The sequence below is a fragment of the Gigantopelta aegis genome, chromosome 4, assembly GCF_016097555.1.
Source record: "Gigantopelta aegis isolate Gae_Host chromosome 4, Gae_host_genome, whole genome shotgun sequence".
In the NCBI taxonomy this organism is placed as follows: domain Eukaryota; kingdom Metazoa; phylum Mollusca; class Gastropoda; order Neomphalida; family Peltospiridae; genus Gigantopelta; species Gigantopelta aegis.
The window spans coordinates 38,800,710-38,818,209 of record NC_054702.1 but is presented as its reverse complement, the minus strand read 5'-3'; the positions used below and the strand labels follow the sequence as shown (position 1 = coordinate 38,818,209).

Genomic DNA, 17,500 nt, shown 5'->3' with positions numbered 1-17,500 from the left:
TACATATTTTTGGATAATTTGTTTTAAAAATGACACTAAATTAAGATGATATATTTACGATATCAAAATAGTCTTTAAGGACTCTCATCTGTGAGACAGTTGATTTGTAAACAGAGTAGTCTATGAGAAAGAGACAAAATTGGCCATGCTGATACAAAGCCCTAGAACAACAACAGCAACGACGGGTGTTTTGACGTTAGCAGCATTTTTCTTGCGCACGGGACAGACTTGTGGCTTGCTTTTGTCGTCATTATCTTTCAGAAAGTTTGACGCTACACCGGTCCAAAACGTCTTAACGTTCTTCACAATCGTAGCTCTGAAAGAAATAATGAAAGAAAGGAAGAAAGAAGCTCCGAAAAGAAAGAAAGAAAGAAAAAAAGCCGCAGTATTGCCTTTCTATAAATCAATTGATTGTAATAAAATAAAATAAAAACCCACCCAAACTGACCCTAGACTCCGAGGTAGCATGGGTTCTTTTTGATGATTATTTCATACTTTTATTAGTATAGTTTTGAACTGCTTTGTAATTTTGTTATAACTATTAGTTGAAAAAAACCCCTATTTAATTGTTATTTCAACCAACAATGCAGAAACATTTAAATAACTGATGCAATCAAAAGTTCACACGTGCTTACAATCGGCTAGCCAGAGTAGGCCTACTCAGACTGTAAGAGAGCTAAACGGACATTTGGACAGTTATACGCTCTCATTACAAATGTATGTCTAGCTCTCTAACAGTCAGAGTACTCGGGCCAACAATCGGCCTACGACAAAAAACGTAAATCTATTGAGTCGCGTTATTTATTATTTTCAAGCATAAGAGCATAAAACGTCATAAGAACAAACTATACAGCTGAAATTTGCATGGTTGAATTTATGTCTTGAAAATTATTATTTGTTCATTGATTTAGCAGTCAGCAGATTGCTGCATGGTGTGTAAAATATTGCTTGCAAGATAAGGTGGGACAAACTTCTACGGGCTGAAATTCGAAATTGTCAAAACATATCTTCATTTAAAAAAGCAATAAAACCCGATTTCCCATGCGTTGCGCCATACTATTCATTTGGTAATAGAAGAGAAAATGTATTACATACCAAGTTAAGACATAGGTGTAGTGATTTAAAAGCAGACTGATATCGAGTTGGTCTTAGCACTGATTCCTCGTTCAGTGGTGGGTACAATTTTGAAAAAAATTATCATTTTTTTCTGTGAATGCATTTTATATGAAAGGCAAAGACGCACTCTCTGGAATTCATTGCAAAGATTTCAGCCAATAGATTTAGCGAAGAAGACAATAAAGAAATATTGTTTCATGTACATAAGTGTATAAATGAAACAAAACGTTTCTCTTAAGTAGTAAATAAAGTATGGATCTTTAAAATTATTACTATTTATTTATTTTATTGCCATTATTATTGTTTGTGTAGCCATTATGTAATCATTGCGATGCCTTGTTTGTGTTTTGTGTTTTCTTTTATCAAACCTGCACACTATGTATGTATCTATGATTTTATAAAATTTTATACAGTCTGATCCACGGCATTAACTAACGATCGCCGGTTGTAGGGGAGCATAGTGCCTCTTAACAATGACAGAAATAATTGCTGAACACTCTCCGAAGTGGTCAGACTAAGCCCACAGCTAAAAGCTGCTGATGGGGAATGACAGGTGTTGGGCACGGATAGCCACAAGAGACAAGCACCTGTCGCAGTTGGAGAGACAAGGACTGGGATGTGGAGGTGGACAGCGAAAGAAGTTGAAAGATAGGAGGAATTGCCAGATCGGGAACAAAGGAGTAAAAAGAAAAGGGGCAGTAGGATAAAAAAAAAAAAATTGATACAGTAAACAAAAACAAGAAAAAAAATGTTTGATTGCGGGGGGTGGGGGTGGCGTGGACACAGAGAGAGAGAGAGAGAGAGAGAGAGAGAGAGAGAGAGAGAGAGAGAGAGAGAGAGAGAGAGAGAGAGAGAGAGAGAGAGAGAGAGAGAGAGAGGGAGAGAGAGAGAGAGAGAGAGAGAGAGAGAGAGAGAGAGGGAGAGAGAGAGAGAGAGGCCGAGAGAGAGAGAGAGAGAGAGAGAGAGAGAGAGAGAGAGAGAGAGAGAGAGAGAGACGGACGGACGGACGGACAAACAAATACCGGTATAATAAAGAAACGTATCATAACTCACTGTATATACACATGGCCTACTTTGGAGCTGGGTGCGGTCCAAGTGAATGTCTGGGTTGTCTGCCTCATGCTGACCTTTTGGGCTACAGCACTCTGCAATGGTTAACAAAAGAAGTTTATTTTGTCAAACGATTCTACTAGAGCACATTGATTTATTAAGCATCGGCTATTGGATGTCAAACATTTGGTAATTTTCACCAAGTCTAAGAGGGGAAACCCATTAGAAGCAAAGGATCTTTTATATGCACCATACCACAGACAGGATAGCACATACCACGGCCTTTGATCTACCAGTTACGTTGCACTGGCTGGAACGAGAAATAGCCCAATGGGTCCACCGACGGGAATCGATCCTAGACCGATCGCGTATCAAGCTAACATTAAATACCACTGGACTACGCCCTGCCCCTTGCAATGGTCAGGTCAGATTTAGACGTCTAATGATTGTGTTATGTATAAGTTAAAGGCTCTGTCCTGCGTTTACGGCCATTTTAAGACATTTCCGACCAACATAGTGGTTAGGGCCGTCTATAATTGAATATAAACAGACGCATTGGCAGAAATTTTAGCAGGAGTAGGGGCTAGACGACGGCGATACAAATTTATAGGGGTGTCGAGTCATGCACTCCCGGAAGTTGCCCGAGTACTCCACCGTTCGAGAGCTAGACGGACATTTGGACGGTTATGATCGCTCTCTCAACAATGTTCTTGTCAAACGCGTAGGTGGTGACGGTTTTCGACCTGCAGTGTGTGTATTAGTGAATTTAATATGTCAAATATTTATCAGCGAACTCGAAAATTATCAATGTAATGGTATTTAACGTCAAACCATAGGGTTATTGGTGTATTAGAACGGGAATCTTTGCCTACCCGATGGTAGGCAGCAGACAGCAATTCCATGTTTTAGCTACAGAGTTATCTCTAGCTGAGAGAGCGATCATAATCGTCCAAATGTCCGTCTAGCTCTCGAACGGCAGAAGATGAAGTTTGTTTTGTTTAACGACACCACTTGATTAATTAATCATCGGCTAATGGATGTCAAACATTTGGTAATTCTGACTCTTAGTCAACAGAGGAAAGCCGCTACATTTTCCTAATGCAGCAAGGGGTCTTTTATATGCACTTTCCCAACAGACAGGAAATCACATACCACAGCCTTTGACCAGTTGTGGTGCACAATTTCTACACCCCCCCCCCCTCTCTCTCTATCCCAAAGGGAAAAAATCTCTCTCCTCATTCGGTCTCTCAGGGACAATATTCACATTCGGGCAAACACACAGCACACACAACACACACACACACACACATGAGAGAGGAGGAGACGGAGAGAGAGGGAGAGATTGAGAGAGGAGAGAGACGAGAGAGAGAGAGAGAGAGAGAGAGAGAGAGAGGGAGAGAGAGAGTGTGTGAGTTTGAACAAAGACAGAATTAAAGAAGATAAATATAAAATAGCAATTTTGTTTTTTATACTTTACAAAACCCCCACCAATTCTCTCTCCTCCTCCTCTCCCATTCTCTCTCTCTCTCTCTCTCTCTCTCTCTCTCTCTCTCTCTCTCTCTCTCTCTCTCTCTCTCTCTCTCTCTCACACACACACACACACACACACAAACACACATACACACACATGTACACACACATACACACACACACACATACATACACACATAAAAAATAAACCAAAAGCCTCCAAAATTAGAAGAAAAAAACCATTTTGGATAGAACAGGTTGTATCTAGAAGGTTGGGTTTCAAATATACCTCATGCGTTCACATGTTTAATATCAGGACTGTACAATCATCAAATGAAAATGATAATGAAAGAAAGAAAGAAATGTTTTATTTAACAACGCACTCAACACAGTTTTATTTACAGTTATATGACGTCAGACCTATGGACCACACAGATACTGAGAGAAGAAACCCGCTGTCGCCACTTCATGGGCTACTCTTTTCGATTAGCAGCAAGGGATCTTTTTATATGCACCATCCCACAGACAGGATAGCACAAACCATGGCCTTTGTTGAACCAGTTATGGATCACTGGTCGGTGCAAGTGGTTTACACCTACCCATTGAGGGTTTGGAGTCCGTATCTGGATTAAAAATCCCATGCCTCTCTCGAGCCCAGTACCTACCAGCCTGTAGACCGATGGCCTAACCACTACGCCACCGAGGCCTGTAAAAATAATAATAAAAGCGCGTAGTTGTCATAGCTAACATAACCATTACTATACTCTTCGCTTAGAGAATACTATCTAACCTTGGACATTTTTTCGCAGTCCATCGTCTTCAAAAATTTACTATTTGAATCAATGATGAAAGTTCCTACTGGTTCCGACTTTTTGTCAGACGTGCAGTTAGCTCGTCTTGCTTGCACGAACAAACCCTTAAAATACATGTCGCTATTTTGGGAATCCGCTGTTGACACCGTCACTGAAATGAAAAAAAAAAACCCCACAGAAGGTTTACAGTATTAATGGCATGAATGAATGAATGAATGAATGAATGAATGAATGAATGAATGAATGAATTAATTAATTAATTAATTATCATATAATTAATTAATTAATGGGTGGATGGATGGATGGATGTTTAACAATACATCAGCACAAAACTATATATCGGAAGGAAGGAAGGAAATGTTTTATTTAACGACGCTCTCAACACATTTTATTTACGATTATATGGCATCAGACATATGGTTAAGGACCACACAGATATTGAGAGAGGAAACCCGCTGTCACCACTTCATGGGCTACTCTTTTCGATTAGCAGCAAGGGATCTTTTATATGTACCATTCCATAGACAGAATAGCACATACCACGACCTTTGATATACCAGTCATGGTGCACTAGTTGGAAATAAAAATAGCCCTATATATCGGCTATTGGGTGTTAGACAAAGGTAAATATTGAAAAAGGCTCCGTGTTAACGGGAAAGAGATAGTCACTTTTAAAAAAATCACAAATCCACAATTGGACATTCGGTACCTGTTATATTATCGCCAGCCTGGTATGACGTCGTTTCGTTTCCTTGTGCATCTGTCAGTGTGATGTTGACGATCGGAGTAGACGTCTGCGCATCAGCTTTATGCTTAGTTGGGAACATTTCTGCGCAGGACCAAAGTGGTGGCCCCTGTGGGTAGGCGCTAACAGCGGTCAGCGCAACCATAACCATGCAGACGAGTATCTGGGGGAAACATAGATGGTATCTTTATTATTATTATTATTAGGCGCGTGTGCAAATTATTTTGACTTGTTCGCAAAGTGGTATTTCGGTTTTAATGTATAGCGTAAAAAAGGTTGACTAATTATTATTTAACCCAGTTCTACGTGCAGGGACAAGTTCAGCCTGCCGTTTGTGCGTCTATGCACGCACGTTAATCTTACATTTTTATAGCCAAAACTCCTTCAGATAAAACACCGCCCCTCCACCCCAAAACGGTAGTAGTAGGCTGATAATAATAATAATAATAGTAGTAGTAGTAGTAGTAGTAGTAGTAGCACGGGCGTGCGCAGGAAATTTTGCATGGGGGGGGGGGGGGGTCGAGGTGTCTGGAGAAGCCCGACGCCCCGAGCGCCGCATTTCAGTACTTCCATATCCATTCACAGGAATGTAAAAAAAGATATTTGGCCGGGATCGGGTGGCCTTGAGCGGGGGGGGGGGGGGGGGGGGGGGGGGGGGGGGGTCGACCCCCAAAACTCCCCCCCTGCGCACGCGCCTGAGTAGTAATAGTAATAATAATTGTGTATTATTATTATTATTATTATTACATGTATTTTTATTTTTTTATTTTTTTTTTTTTATGGTCTATCAGAAAACTTCTCTTTTTTTTCTAAACCTTTATTACCCCCAAATCACTGGCAATGTCAAGGTTGGGGTGCCTTTAATCATCGTCTTACAATATACAACAATAATAAAATTATAACATGATTATGTGTACCTGTATAACGGTACGGTAAAGGTTTTATATTTCATATTATGTATATAAACAATATGTGATATGTATGGGAGTTATATTCATTACATTTCTTATCATATACTGCACAACCGTATTCATATACATACATATACATACATACCTACCTACCTACCTACCTACATACCTACATACATACATACCTACATACCTACATACCTACCTACATACATACATACATACGCATTTTAAAATGATCTGAGGGTCAAGAATGATAGGTGAAACGAGCTTGCATTGGGGGAGAAAAAGGGGGGGGGGGGGTGGCGAACAGAGAGGAAGGGGAATAAAGAACATAAAGAAAGGTTTATAGACAACCAAAAGGTTTTGTTGTTGTTGTTTTTAACTATTTTACGTGGGTGTCTAATGTAGTAAGGACAACACGTTTTTTAACGAAGAAGAGGAAGAGCATAATTTTTTTTTAATTAAAAATTAAAAAGAAAAATTAAGACTTATGATAGGGGGACAGAAAAATGGAGAGGAAGAATAAACATGACGAAACAATAGTTTCTATCCAAATGATGGGTGTTTCAAGGGTGTAAGATACGTATACTAGAACTTATTTGTAAGTACAATGGGTTTGAAAACAATAACAAGAGGAATAGAGAAATAACGCCTTTAAATTACTAAAGTTGTAAATTATACCATTTACTTGTGAACTGGTCTTCTTTTTCTGACAATATGAATCTTTCAATATTTCTGTGATTCCGCTTCATTCGAACAAAAAGTACATAGAATATCTGCTAGTATGCCACATTTATGCAAGTAAGTATGCGTGGTTAATATACGGTGTATAAGTTTGAACTGAAAATTTTGCGTCTTAGTGCCGATGGTGGTTTTTCGTATAAGTTCAAAGCATTGTGATAACATGGTTTCGGTGATTGTAGTGTTGAGTTTTTGGGACCATTTATGACAAATGTTTTCTAAAGAACATTGAATACGTGTAATATAGCTATTGTATATAATTTTGTTATCATAAGTGTTTAGTATTTTTGTTATTAATGGATCACTTTCAGCTATTTCCAGGTTTAATCTATGACCTTTTATTCTACAAAGCCAATATTTTGGAATATAATTAATTAGTCTAAAATATAATAAATAATTGACATTTAGGTTGAATTGTTGTATTATAATGTTGGTAAAATCACGTCGCGGTGGGGTGGGGTAGATGGGGGCGGTTGTTACAGAAACGTTACATAAATTTAGAAGAGGACCCGGGAGTGGTCTAAGCTTTACTAGTAGCCTATAAAAAAATAAATTTTGAGTTTTATTGGCCCTTGCAATTTTGAGCATTTGAAATGTGACTAAATACAGCAAAATAACTTTTTAATCATATTTATTTACGGTAAAATTAACTTTTTTTTACAAAATTTACGTAAGCAGCCTCAAAATTGCAATCAGTGAAAAATTATTAAGTTCAAGCCCTGTTGTTGGTTTGTGTACTGTCCGTAGTTAGTTTCTCTTTCAGTTAATCTACCTCAGCCGCTGATAATTTGTAATTGTTATTTTTATTTATTTATTTATTCATCATCATCATCATTATTTATTTATTTATTATAATTAATTTTTTGTTAGTACTGTAGGGACAATATGACGCTATTCATATATCTATGGAAAACGTACACAAAAGGGTCCGCTAAATTCATATACTCCCCCACCCCGTCCCCTGTTCAGAAAATGCACTGTTCGTACAGTATGTATTCCTCCTGTTTCAGATGGTTCGGTAATATGGATCAATCAAATACATGTACTTATTTACCGCCTATATACATTTTTGCTGTGAATATAGCCAGCCCTTGTTAGTGGAGGCTATAGACACGGCCTTCGTATATATAGTCACATCGTATATAAACACCTATAATTTACCTATAGATGCAAAGGCCTAACTAGTCGGGATTGTCGACGTTTAACATGCTTCTGTTACTAAAATAAATTAATGTATAAGCTTAATATCATTCAGTACATGTTTTTATTAATTTTTAATAACTTATTTTCATTGGGTTTTTTTTTCTATTTACCCTACGTCGCAAGCGTTCTCGTTACACGAGCTTGGTAAATCGTTTTGGCACTGCGGTTATTCGGGGAATGCCCGTCACGTGACTCAAAATAATACGTCACACCTCTGCTCTCCAAATAGCCGTTATTTTTCTCAGAATTATGGACCGTACCCATAATTCAATTATTTTTGTAAAATATCAATAATAAGTGTGATATGGTGGTTATGTAGATGGTTCAATAAAGTACTTTTAGGTACAAATCAAATGTATATATGTTACCGAACCATCTGAAACAGGAGGAATACATACTGTACGAACAGTGCATTTTCTGAACAGGGGACGGGGTGGGGGAGTATATGAATTTAGCGGACCCTTTTGTGTACGTTTCCATAGATATATGAATAGCGTCATATTGTCCCTACAGTACTAACAAAAAATTATGTAATGAGGTCAACCATCCGTGACAGAGCGCGTTTAATACAAACCTTGGGCCTAATGGGCTCAAAATACCAACTATCACGGCGGAGTTGGCCAACTCGACAGTTGCGTTGTAGTTTCCCACACTCTCGACCTAAGACGGGTGCGCTCAGATTAACAACTACCCAGTGAACCACGATTATGATGTAATGAATGTTCCATTGTATTATGATACCAACCATGTTTACTTGTGGCATATATACATATGCCGAGCACGCGCACACACACACACACACACACACACACACACACGTATACACAATCATACATGTCGTATGAAGACCAGAATAAAAAAACAATAACACATAAATTCCATTCTAGCCTATAATAGCAAATGTAAATTATATACATTTTTATTTATAATTTTTTCACTATGTTTTTTATTTGTCTTTTTTGTTCAGTAATTTGCTTCAAGTTTTTATCTATTTTTCTAATTTAAAGGGACATACTCTAGTTTTTAAACACTAAGGCATATTTTTGACTATTAGAGCCGTTTTTGATAACTGAAATCATACTTTACTTAGATTTCATTGTTTAGATTATCCATTTCCATACATTCGAAGTGTTTTTTATCATCCTGGTTTTAATATCACAAAATGCATTTATAATATTTTTAAAAACGCATGTGCGTCTGAGAAGAACCAGTTATGTAATAGAGGTTTTGTCTATTTTTAGAGGGTATTTCACCTTTTCAAAGTGATAAACTCATCCTTCAGTCAATTGTAACTTTATCCAAATGTGTTACAGGTTTGTAGATTAACTAAACTTAGTGTTAATTTTCACAGGTTAAAACTAGGGTATGTCCCTTTAATCAGTACTGGCCAATCATGTTCGTACTTATTTCAAATTATGGTTCAACCATGCTGTGCTGGCCATAAACCTCAAATGCCTGTGAACAAATAATGTTAATTTAAGAGTTATAAATAAAACCAGCTAGTATCATATCCATTCATTCATTTCAACTTATTTTCGTGCTTATATCCAATTAATGTTCAAGCACGCTGTCCTGGGCACACCTCAGCTATCTAGGCTGTCTGTTCAGGATAGTTGGTTAGTTGTTAGTTGTTGGTGGTTAGCTAGTATCATAAAGGCAACTATTTTGGTTAGTAGCAATTTTACTCCTTTTTTTCACCAAAATGATCTTAAAGGGACATTCCTGAGTTTGCTGCAATTTTCAAGATGTTATCGACTAACAGAGACTTTTTAACGATTGTAATTACATATCAAATAGAATAATACAAATCAAATACAGTAAGTGGCTGTATATTAAACATTTTTCTGATTGTTCTAATACTTGTACTAGGTTAAATTTAATTGTATTTCCTGAAGACAAAATCCAGTTTGGGCTTCTTACAAATATTAAGACAAGAAACACATTGAATATACAGACACTGATATTCTAAACCAGAAAATGTATTTAATATGTAAGTTTAATCGTAGAAATATTTTATTAGTCGGTAACATCTTACAATGCAGCAAACTCAGGAATGTCCCTTTAATATGATATAAATTGATTTATTTTAAGAAGCCACTTTTTGGGTACACAACTGGATGATTTTACGTGGCCTATACCAATGCTGTATTGTGCTTGATCGGTGGATTGGCGACGATCCAGTTGATATGAGGTTGATGCTCAGACTAACAACTTGGAGTGAGGTTGAGTTGTAGTGCGCGCTCAGACTAGCAGCATATGTTGGGCCCCGATTCATTTTTTAAAATCGGATACGACGGCCGTCGTAGGAGTTGTATGCGACGAGAATGGAAGGAAGGAGGGAAATCTTTTATTTGACGACGCACTCAACACATTTTATTTACAGTTATATGGCGTCAGACATATGGTTAAGGACCACACAGATATTGAGAGAGGAAACCGGCTGTCGCCACTTCATGGGTTACTCTTTTCGAATAGCATCAAGGGATCTTTTATATGCACCATCTCACAGACAGGACAGTACATACCACGGCCTTTGTTACACCAGTTGTGGAGCACTGGCTGGAACGAGAAATAGCCCAATGGGTCCACCGACGGGGATCGTTCCCAGACCGAGCGACGAGAATGGAGTCGTGAGATATATATGCGACTAGGGTCTCCACGAGTACTTGAGTACTCGGGCACGAGTTGAGTCCAGCAAGATCAGAGTCCGTTCACAGGACTCTAGCACCCGTGCAAGTGAGACAATGTAGAGCATTAATTTCAGCAGTAACTAATCAGTAATACAAGTTACACAATAATCGTATGATCATGTGCTAGTTTCTCTTTTTAATCTGGCCGTCCATCTTGGTTTTAATAATACAACGAATATCTTTTAAAGGGACATAAGTTTGCTGCAATTTGTACGACGTTATCGACTAACAGAGACTTTTTAACGATTGTAATTACATATCAAATATATTTTTCTGCATAAAATATTAGTGGCTGTATATTAAATGTGTTTCTGATGGTTCTACTATTTGTACTAGGTTAAATTTCATTTTATTTCCTAAAAAAGACAAAATCCAGTTTAGGCTTCTTACAAATATTAAGAAAGAAAAGAAAAAGAAAGAAAGAAATTTTTTATTTAACGACGCACTCAACACATTTTATTTACGGTTATATGGCGTCAGACATATGATTAAGGACCACACAGATTTTGAGAGGAAACCCGCTGTCGCCACTATATGGGCTACTCTTCCGATTAGCAGCAAGGGATCTTTTATTTGCGCTTCCCGCAGGCAGGATAGCACAAACCATGGCCTTTGTTGAACCAGTTATGGATCACTGGTCGGTGCAAGTGGTTTACACCTACCCATTGAGCCTTGCGGAGCACTCACTCAGGGTTTGGAATCGGTATCTGGATTAAAAATCCCATGCCTCGACTGGGGTCCAAACCCAGTACCTACCAGCCTGTAGACCGATGGCCTCCCACGACGCCACCGAGGCCGGTACAAATATTAAGACGACCAGAAATACATTGAATATACAGACACTGATATTCTAAACAAGAAAATATATTTAAAGCCGCACACCCTAGTTCCATCCAGCGAAAATAAATTATAATTTGGTTAATCTACAAACCTGTAACACACTTAGATCACGTTTTTATCAAATGGAGTGAAAAAGCAGGTTTTATATCGATAAATACCATGGGAATCCCCATGTCCCAATTGCTTGAAAGAATTTTGAAAGTTAGTATTCTGATGTCACCGGTAGATGTCGCTCGAAGCACAACAATGCCTACGTCACGACAAATTTCACAGACTTGGGGTGCGTTCGTTTCACCTCTCCTGGACATGTTCCAACTGTTCTGTCCTGGTTGTATCCCCTCTCCAGATATCGTAATTATTGGTTTTAAGGGTTTGTAACGTTTTGTATTGAGACACTTACTTGTCTGAACTTTATTGTTACTGAAAATGTTCACGAACTGTGAAGAAAAATCTCACAAATGAACAACAACAAATCGGATGTTGATTGCGCGAACCGTGCACGAGAAAACAAACCGAACCAAAATGATAACGGTCACGTGATATACCAAAAATAGATTAGACCTTGTCTGCTCAACGGTTTTTTCTCAGACGGGCGTGCGATTTTATGAAATACGAAAAATGCATTTTGTGGTATTACAAAAACCAGGATTACCAAAAACACTTCAGGTGAATGGAAATGTATATTCTAAATAATAAACGGTAAGTAAAGTGCAATTTTATTTGTGAAAAAATGGGTTTAATAGCGAAAAACAACGCCGTAATGGTTAACAACTAGCCGTAACTAGGGTGTGTTCCTTTAATATGTAAGTTTAATCGTAGAAATATTTAATTTTTCGGAAACATCTTACAATGCAGCAAAATCGGGAATGTCCCTTTAACAATCCAATTTCAATAACAGAAAATGAAAGAAAAGCGTCAGATGGTTTCAAAATCAGACAAATGTTCTGTAACGTGACGCTGAAAAACTGGAGGGAATAAACTTCTTATTTATAGTACTTTTAAACATGGTTTTACCACTGAATTTTATGTTACTACGCCTACGTCGTATTTCGTAGTCGTACCGCGCCTTTAAGGTTAAAAACGGATAGATATGATTTTTTGGTTTTTTTAGATTTACAAAATAACCTGTTTTAACTGTCTTAATTAGAATCTGAGATGGCTCTTATGACCCACCATACTTTATAGTAATAAATCGCTCAACACCCCATTAAATACAATACTTTTTAAATATTTCTGGTAGTCTTTAATAGTTTTAAAGTCTCTCATAATACCATAGGATTGACTTGTGTACTTTTATTGCTGTATTGTTGTATTATTATTGTTAGTGAACTCTTGTGGGGGTTTTTAAATCTCTGCACAAGGTGAGACCTAAATAAAGAATCTGTCTGTCTGTCTGTCTGTCTGCAAACAAACTTCGTAATAAGGCCCCAGAACAACAAAACCATTACGATGTTCATTATCGTATAGGAGGACTGCCACCTCCCAGGAGGATATCCTTTCTACTTCGCATGCAGAAGGACTGACACCTCCATGGAGGACATCCTTTGTACTTCGCATGTGGGAGGACTGACACCTCCCTGGAGGACATCCTTTGTACTTCGCATGCAGGAGGACTGACACCTCCATGGAGGACATCCTTTCTACTTTGCATGCAGGACTGCCACCTCCCTGGAGGACATCCTTTCTACTTCGCATGCAGGACTGCCACCTCCCTGGAGGACATCCTTTCTACTTCGCATGCAGGACTGACACCTCCCTGGAGGACATCCTTTCTACTTCACATGCAGGAGAACTGACACCTCCCTGGAGGACATCCTTTCTACTTCACATGCAGGAGAACTGACACCTCCCTGGAGGACATCCTTTCTACTTCACATGCAGGAGGACTGACACCTCCCTGGAGGACATCCTTTCTACTTCACATGCAGGAGGACTGACACCTCCCTGGAGGACATCCTTTCTACTTCACATGCAGGAGGACTGGCACCTCCCTGGAGGACATCCTTTCTACTTCGCATGCAGGAGGACTGACACCTCCCTGGAGGACATCCTTTGTACTTCGCATGCAGGAGAACTGACACCTCCCTGGAGGACATCCTTTCTACTTCACACGCAGGAGGACTGGCACCTCCCTGGAGGACATCCTTTCTACTTCGCATGCAGGAGGACTGACACCTCCCTGGAGGACATCCTTTGTACTTCGCATGCAGGACTGCCACCTCCCTGGAGGACATCCTTTGTACTTCGCATGTAGGAAGACTGCCACCTCCCTGGAGGACGTGCTTTCTACTTCGCATGCAGGAGGACTGCCATCTTTCGAGAGGTCATAATTTCTACTTCGCATACAGGAGAAGTGCCATCTCTCGAGAGGACATCATTTCTACTTCGCATGCAGGAGGACTGCCACCTTCAGGGAAGACATTATTCTGATTCGCATGTAGCTAGACTGCCACTTCTCGGGAAACATCCTTTCTACTTCGCATACAGGAGAACTACCACCACCCTGCCTCCAATGTTTTGGTAGACAAATCTAAACCTGCACAGGATAAAGCTCAGTGGAAATTTAAAAAGATGCGGTGAGTCATGCACCGGAACAGTTCAACTATGCATCGTATCTGCCATACCAACCATTTGACTTACGTCCTAATATAACAGTCAAAGCAGTCGATAACAATAACCTTTAAAACAGCCAACCTAAAATATTTATATGTATATTGTTGGAGAAACAAAAAATAAGCGAACACATAAATAGCAACAATTAATTAATAAATAAATACTGACTGCAACCGAAACCCTTTTCGGGAAGTTACCTGTGTTATGCTAGTGTCAGACTATCAACTGTCACGACGGAGTTGGCCAACTCGACTGTTGCGTTGTAATTTCCCCTACTCCCGACTTACGATGGGTGTGCTCAGATTAACAACTAATCAGTCGTAGGATTTGTATACGACGTGAAATCCGCTGTAAGAGTGCTCACACAGCAACCAGACAGCCGTAGAAGTCGAGAGACTAACAGACAAACTGACAGACAGACTGACAGATATATATATATATATATATATATATATATATATATATAAAAGCAATATAAATTGTAACGAGCCACTCTATACCGAGTTATGAGAGACTATTCGCTAAAAGTATCTAAAAGGCAAATAAAGTAAACAATCCAATATCAGGGCTCGAACTTAAGAATTTGTCTCCCACGGCAATTTTTAAAAGAACTGCAAAGGGTGAAACAGTCCACCGACGGCAATTTTGAGCCTGCCTATGGCAATTTTTTTATAAGTGACATTTGCAGAAAATAAAATCTGACTGAAAGGCTATCTTGTTATTTGTAGACGTCTTTTAAATGTGCAGATGTTAAATATTGGCAGATAATGTACACAAGGTGTATACATTTCGCCATTGTTGAGGAGCTTTACCGACGGTACAAAAGTGCCATCGGTGATGCTCTCTACCTACGGCAATTTATATCTCAACAACGGCAATTGCCGTCGGTGCCGCCGTTAAGTTCGAGCCCTGCAATATAGTACAGTTAAAACAATGTCAGCACAAATAAAAACAATAAGATATATACGTTCAAAATATGATTATTAAAAACGATAAGATATATACGTTCAAAATATGATTATTAAAAACAATAAGATATATACGTTCAAAATATGATTATTAAAAACAATAAGATATATACATTTAAAATATTATCGGCGAGTTTCCAACTCCGTCGTGACAGTTGGTAGTGTGAGACTAGCATTACCGACAATCAGTCTCATACCACTGCCATTCAGTCCCACGTTACATTTCTCTACTGTATACAGACAAATAACTATAATAGTTGGGGCCTCCACGAGTATTGAACTTGAGTACTCGAAGGTCAAACTCGACCCGGACCCGAGTACCCGACACTTACACTAGATTACGATGAGATTAAGGAATAAAGTAAAATACTAGAATTATGCATCTTTATTCCACCATGCCATTGTATTGCATTAAAGGGACATTCCTGAGTTTGCTACATTGTAAGATGTTTCCGACTAATAAAATATTTCTACGATTAAACTTACATATTAAATATATTTTCTTGTTTAGAATATCAATGTATGTATATTCAGTTCATAATATATTAGTGGCTGTATATTAAACGTGTTTCTGGTCGTTCTAATATTTGTACTAGGTTAAATTTTATTTTGTTTCCTAAAATAATGTTTTTTTCGTACGTACGAAATTATTTGAAGATAATATCCAGTTTTGGCTTCTTACAAATATTAAGACGATCAGAAACACATTAAATATACAGAGACTGATATTCTAAACAAGAAAATATATGTAATATGTAAAAATATTTTATTAGACGGAAACATCTGACAATGCAGCGAACTCAGGAATGTCCCTTTAGTATAAGAAAATGAACTGTACACTCACTCTGAACTGGGGTCGGTATAGGGATTTGAACTCTGTACCTACCAGCCTTAATCCCAATGACATATAGCCACTGTTCGAACTGAGGTCGTGTTACATACATTATCGTAATAAATCCCCCCCCCCCACCCCCAACCACCCACCCTTCAACCACACGTTTGACCGGTATTTACAATTTATGACACTATTTCTGAAATTATTTTAGTCGCAAGTGTGTAAGCTTGTTTAACAACTTTGTTGTTGGTGTAATAAGGTTTAGCACACGATGTGAGGGAATTTTAGCTCGTGTTGGGTTGTTTAGACTGAGATGGACCTAATGGTATAATAGGAGCGGGATTTAGCGCAGTCGGTGTCTAAAGCTCTTGCCTGAGGTGCCTGAGTTATAGGATCGAGACTCCTCGGGCGACCCATTGTGTTTTACCCGCCCCAACGACTGGGTTCGCCACGCCCGTGCTTATAAGTTATAAAACTTATGTTAATGTCAGACTACCAACTGTCACGACACAGTTGGCCAACTTTCTGCACTCACGACTTCTACGACTGTCCAGTTGCTAGTCTGAGGCCTCTTACAACTCTGCCATCGGACCTAAGCTTAAGGCTGGTAGGTACTGGCTTTGGTTCCTGGTACCGGTTCCCATCCAAAGCCAGTTTAACGACTCAGTGGGTTGGTGTACGGTCACTACACCGACTTCTCTCTTACTAACCACTAACCACAACTAACCCACTCTCCTGGACAGACAGCCAGATAGTCCACCTTTTTACTTTCTAAGTCATCCAGTATAATACAAAGTGACCTGTATCAAGCAATCGCCTCTATAAATTTAAGCGTGTTTCTCTTTTGTCTTCTGCAATGACATCACTGAATAACTATAACAAACAGGTACAGTTTGGTGCAGGACATTGCTCATGGCGTAAAACAAATAGCATTCTAGACGTCTGTAAATACCAGTAGAGTTGTCATTCGGCAAGGATGACGTTTCAAAAAACGTTTACGGCAAGCGTGCGTCTCTCTCTCTCTCTCTCTCTCTCTCTCTCTCTCTCTCTCTCTCTCTCTCTCTCTCTCTCTCTCTCTCTCTCTCTCTCTCTCTCTCTCTCTCTCTCTCTCTCTCTCTCTCTCAGTCTTTCTTTCAATATCTCCCGATCTTTCCTTTACAAAATGCAAAACAAATTTTAAAAAATTAACAAATAAAACAAATCTTACCTGTGATAACTTCATGACTGTTTCCCAATACACTCGACCTCAGTGAGTCAGGCCACCGATCTTATCGGAGGTCGGACTCGGGATGGGCGTGTTCGAAACCCTAGTGGTATATGGGCACGTTAAACTAGTTATCATCATCATCGACCTCAGTTGAGGGTAGACCCTGAATAAAGTTACCCCAGATTTGTCCAGACATGCAATAGGGCTTCCGTAAAGGTCGAATGATTTTTCACAAAACAGAAGATTGTAGAAAGGATCAAACTTCTGGTTTGAAATGTGATGCGAAATGGTAATCT

General features: G+C 38.8%; 1 protein-coding gene across 2 annotated transcripts in view; it reads right to left on the bottom strand.

The window, feature by feature from the left end:
• The window catches only part of LOC121370519 (putative defense protein 3), a 63,734-nt gene that overhangs the window by 1,054 nt on the left and 45,180 nt on the right, over nucleotides 1-17,500 (bottom strand). The window contains exons 1-6 of one of the 2 annotated variants that reach the window (XM_041495804.1): nucleotides 17,350-17,475; nucleotides 17,205-17,242; nucleotides 5,158-5,356; nucleotides 4,427-4,599; nucleotides 2,170-2,261; nucleotides 1-316 (exon numbers count right to left, since the gene is read on the bottom strand). The exon at nucleotides 1-316 is cut by the window's left edge and continues 1,054 nt beyond it. In XM_041495804.1, coding sequence (XP_041351738.1) covers nucleotides 121-316; nucleotides 2,170-2,261; nucleotides 4,427-4,599; nucleotides 5,158-5,356; nucleotides 17,205-17,219 — 675 coding nt within the window. In that variant the 5' untranslated portion in view covers nucleotides 17,220-17,242; nucleotides 17,350-17,475 and the 3' untranslated portion in view covers nucleotides 1-120. Of the gene's footprint in view, nucleotides 317-2,169; nucleotides 2,262-4,426; nucleotides 4,600-5,157; nucleotides 5,357-17,204; nucleotides 17,243-17,349; nucleotides 17,476-17,500 lie in introns of those variants that run through there. The other variant, XM_041495803.1, reaches the window with a different exon arrangement.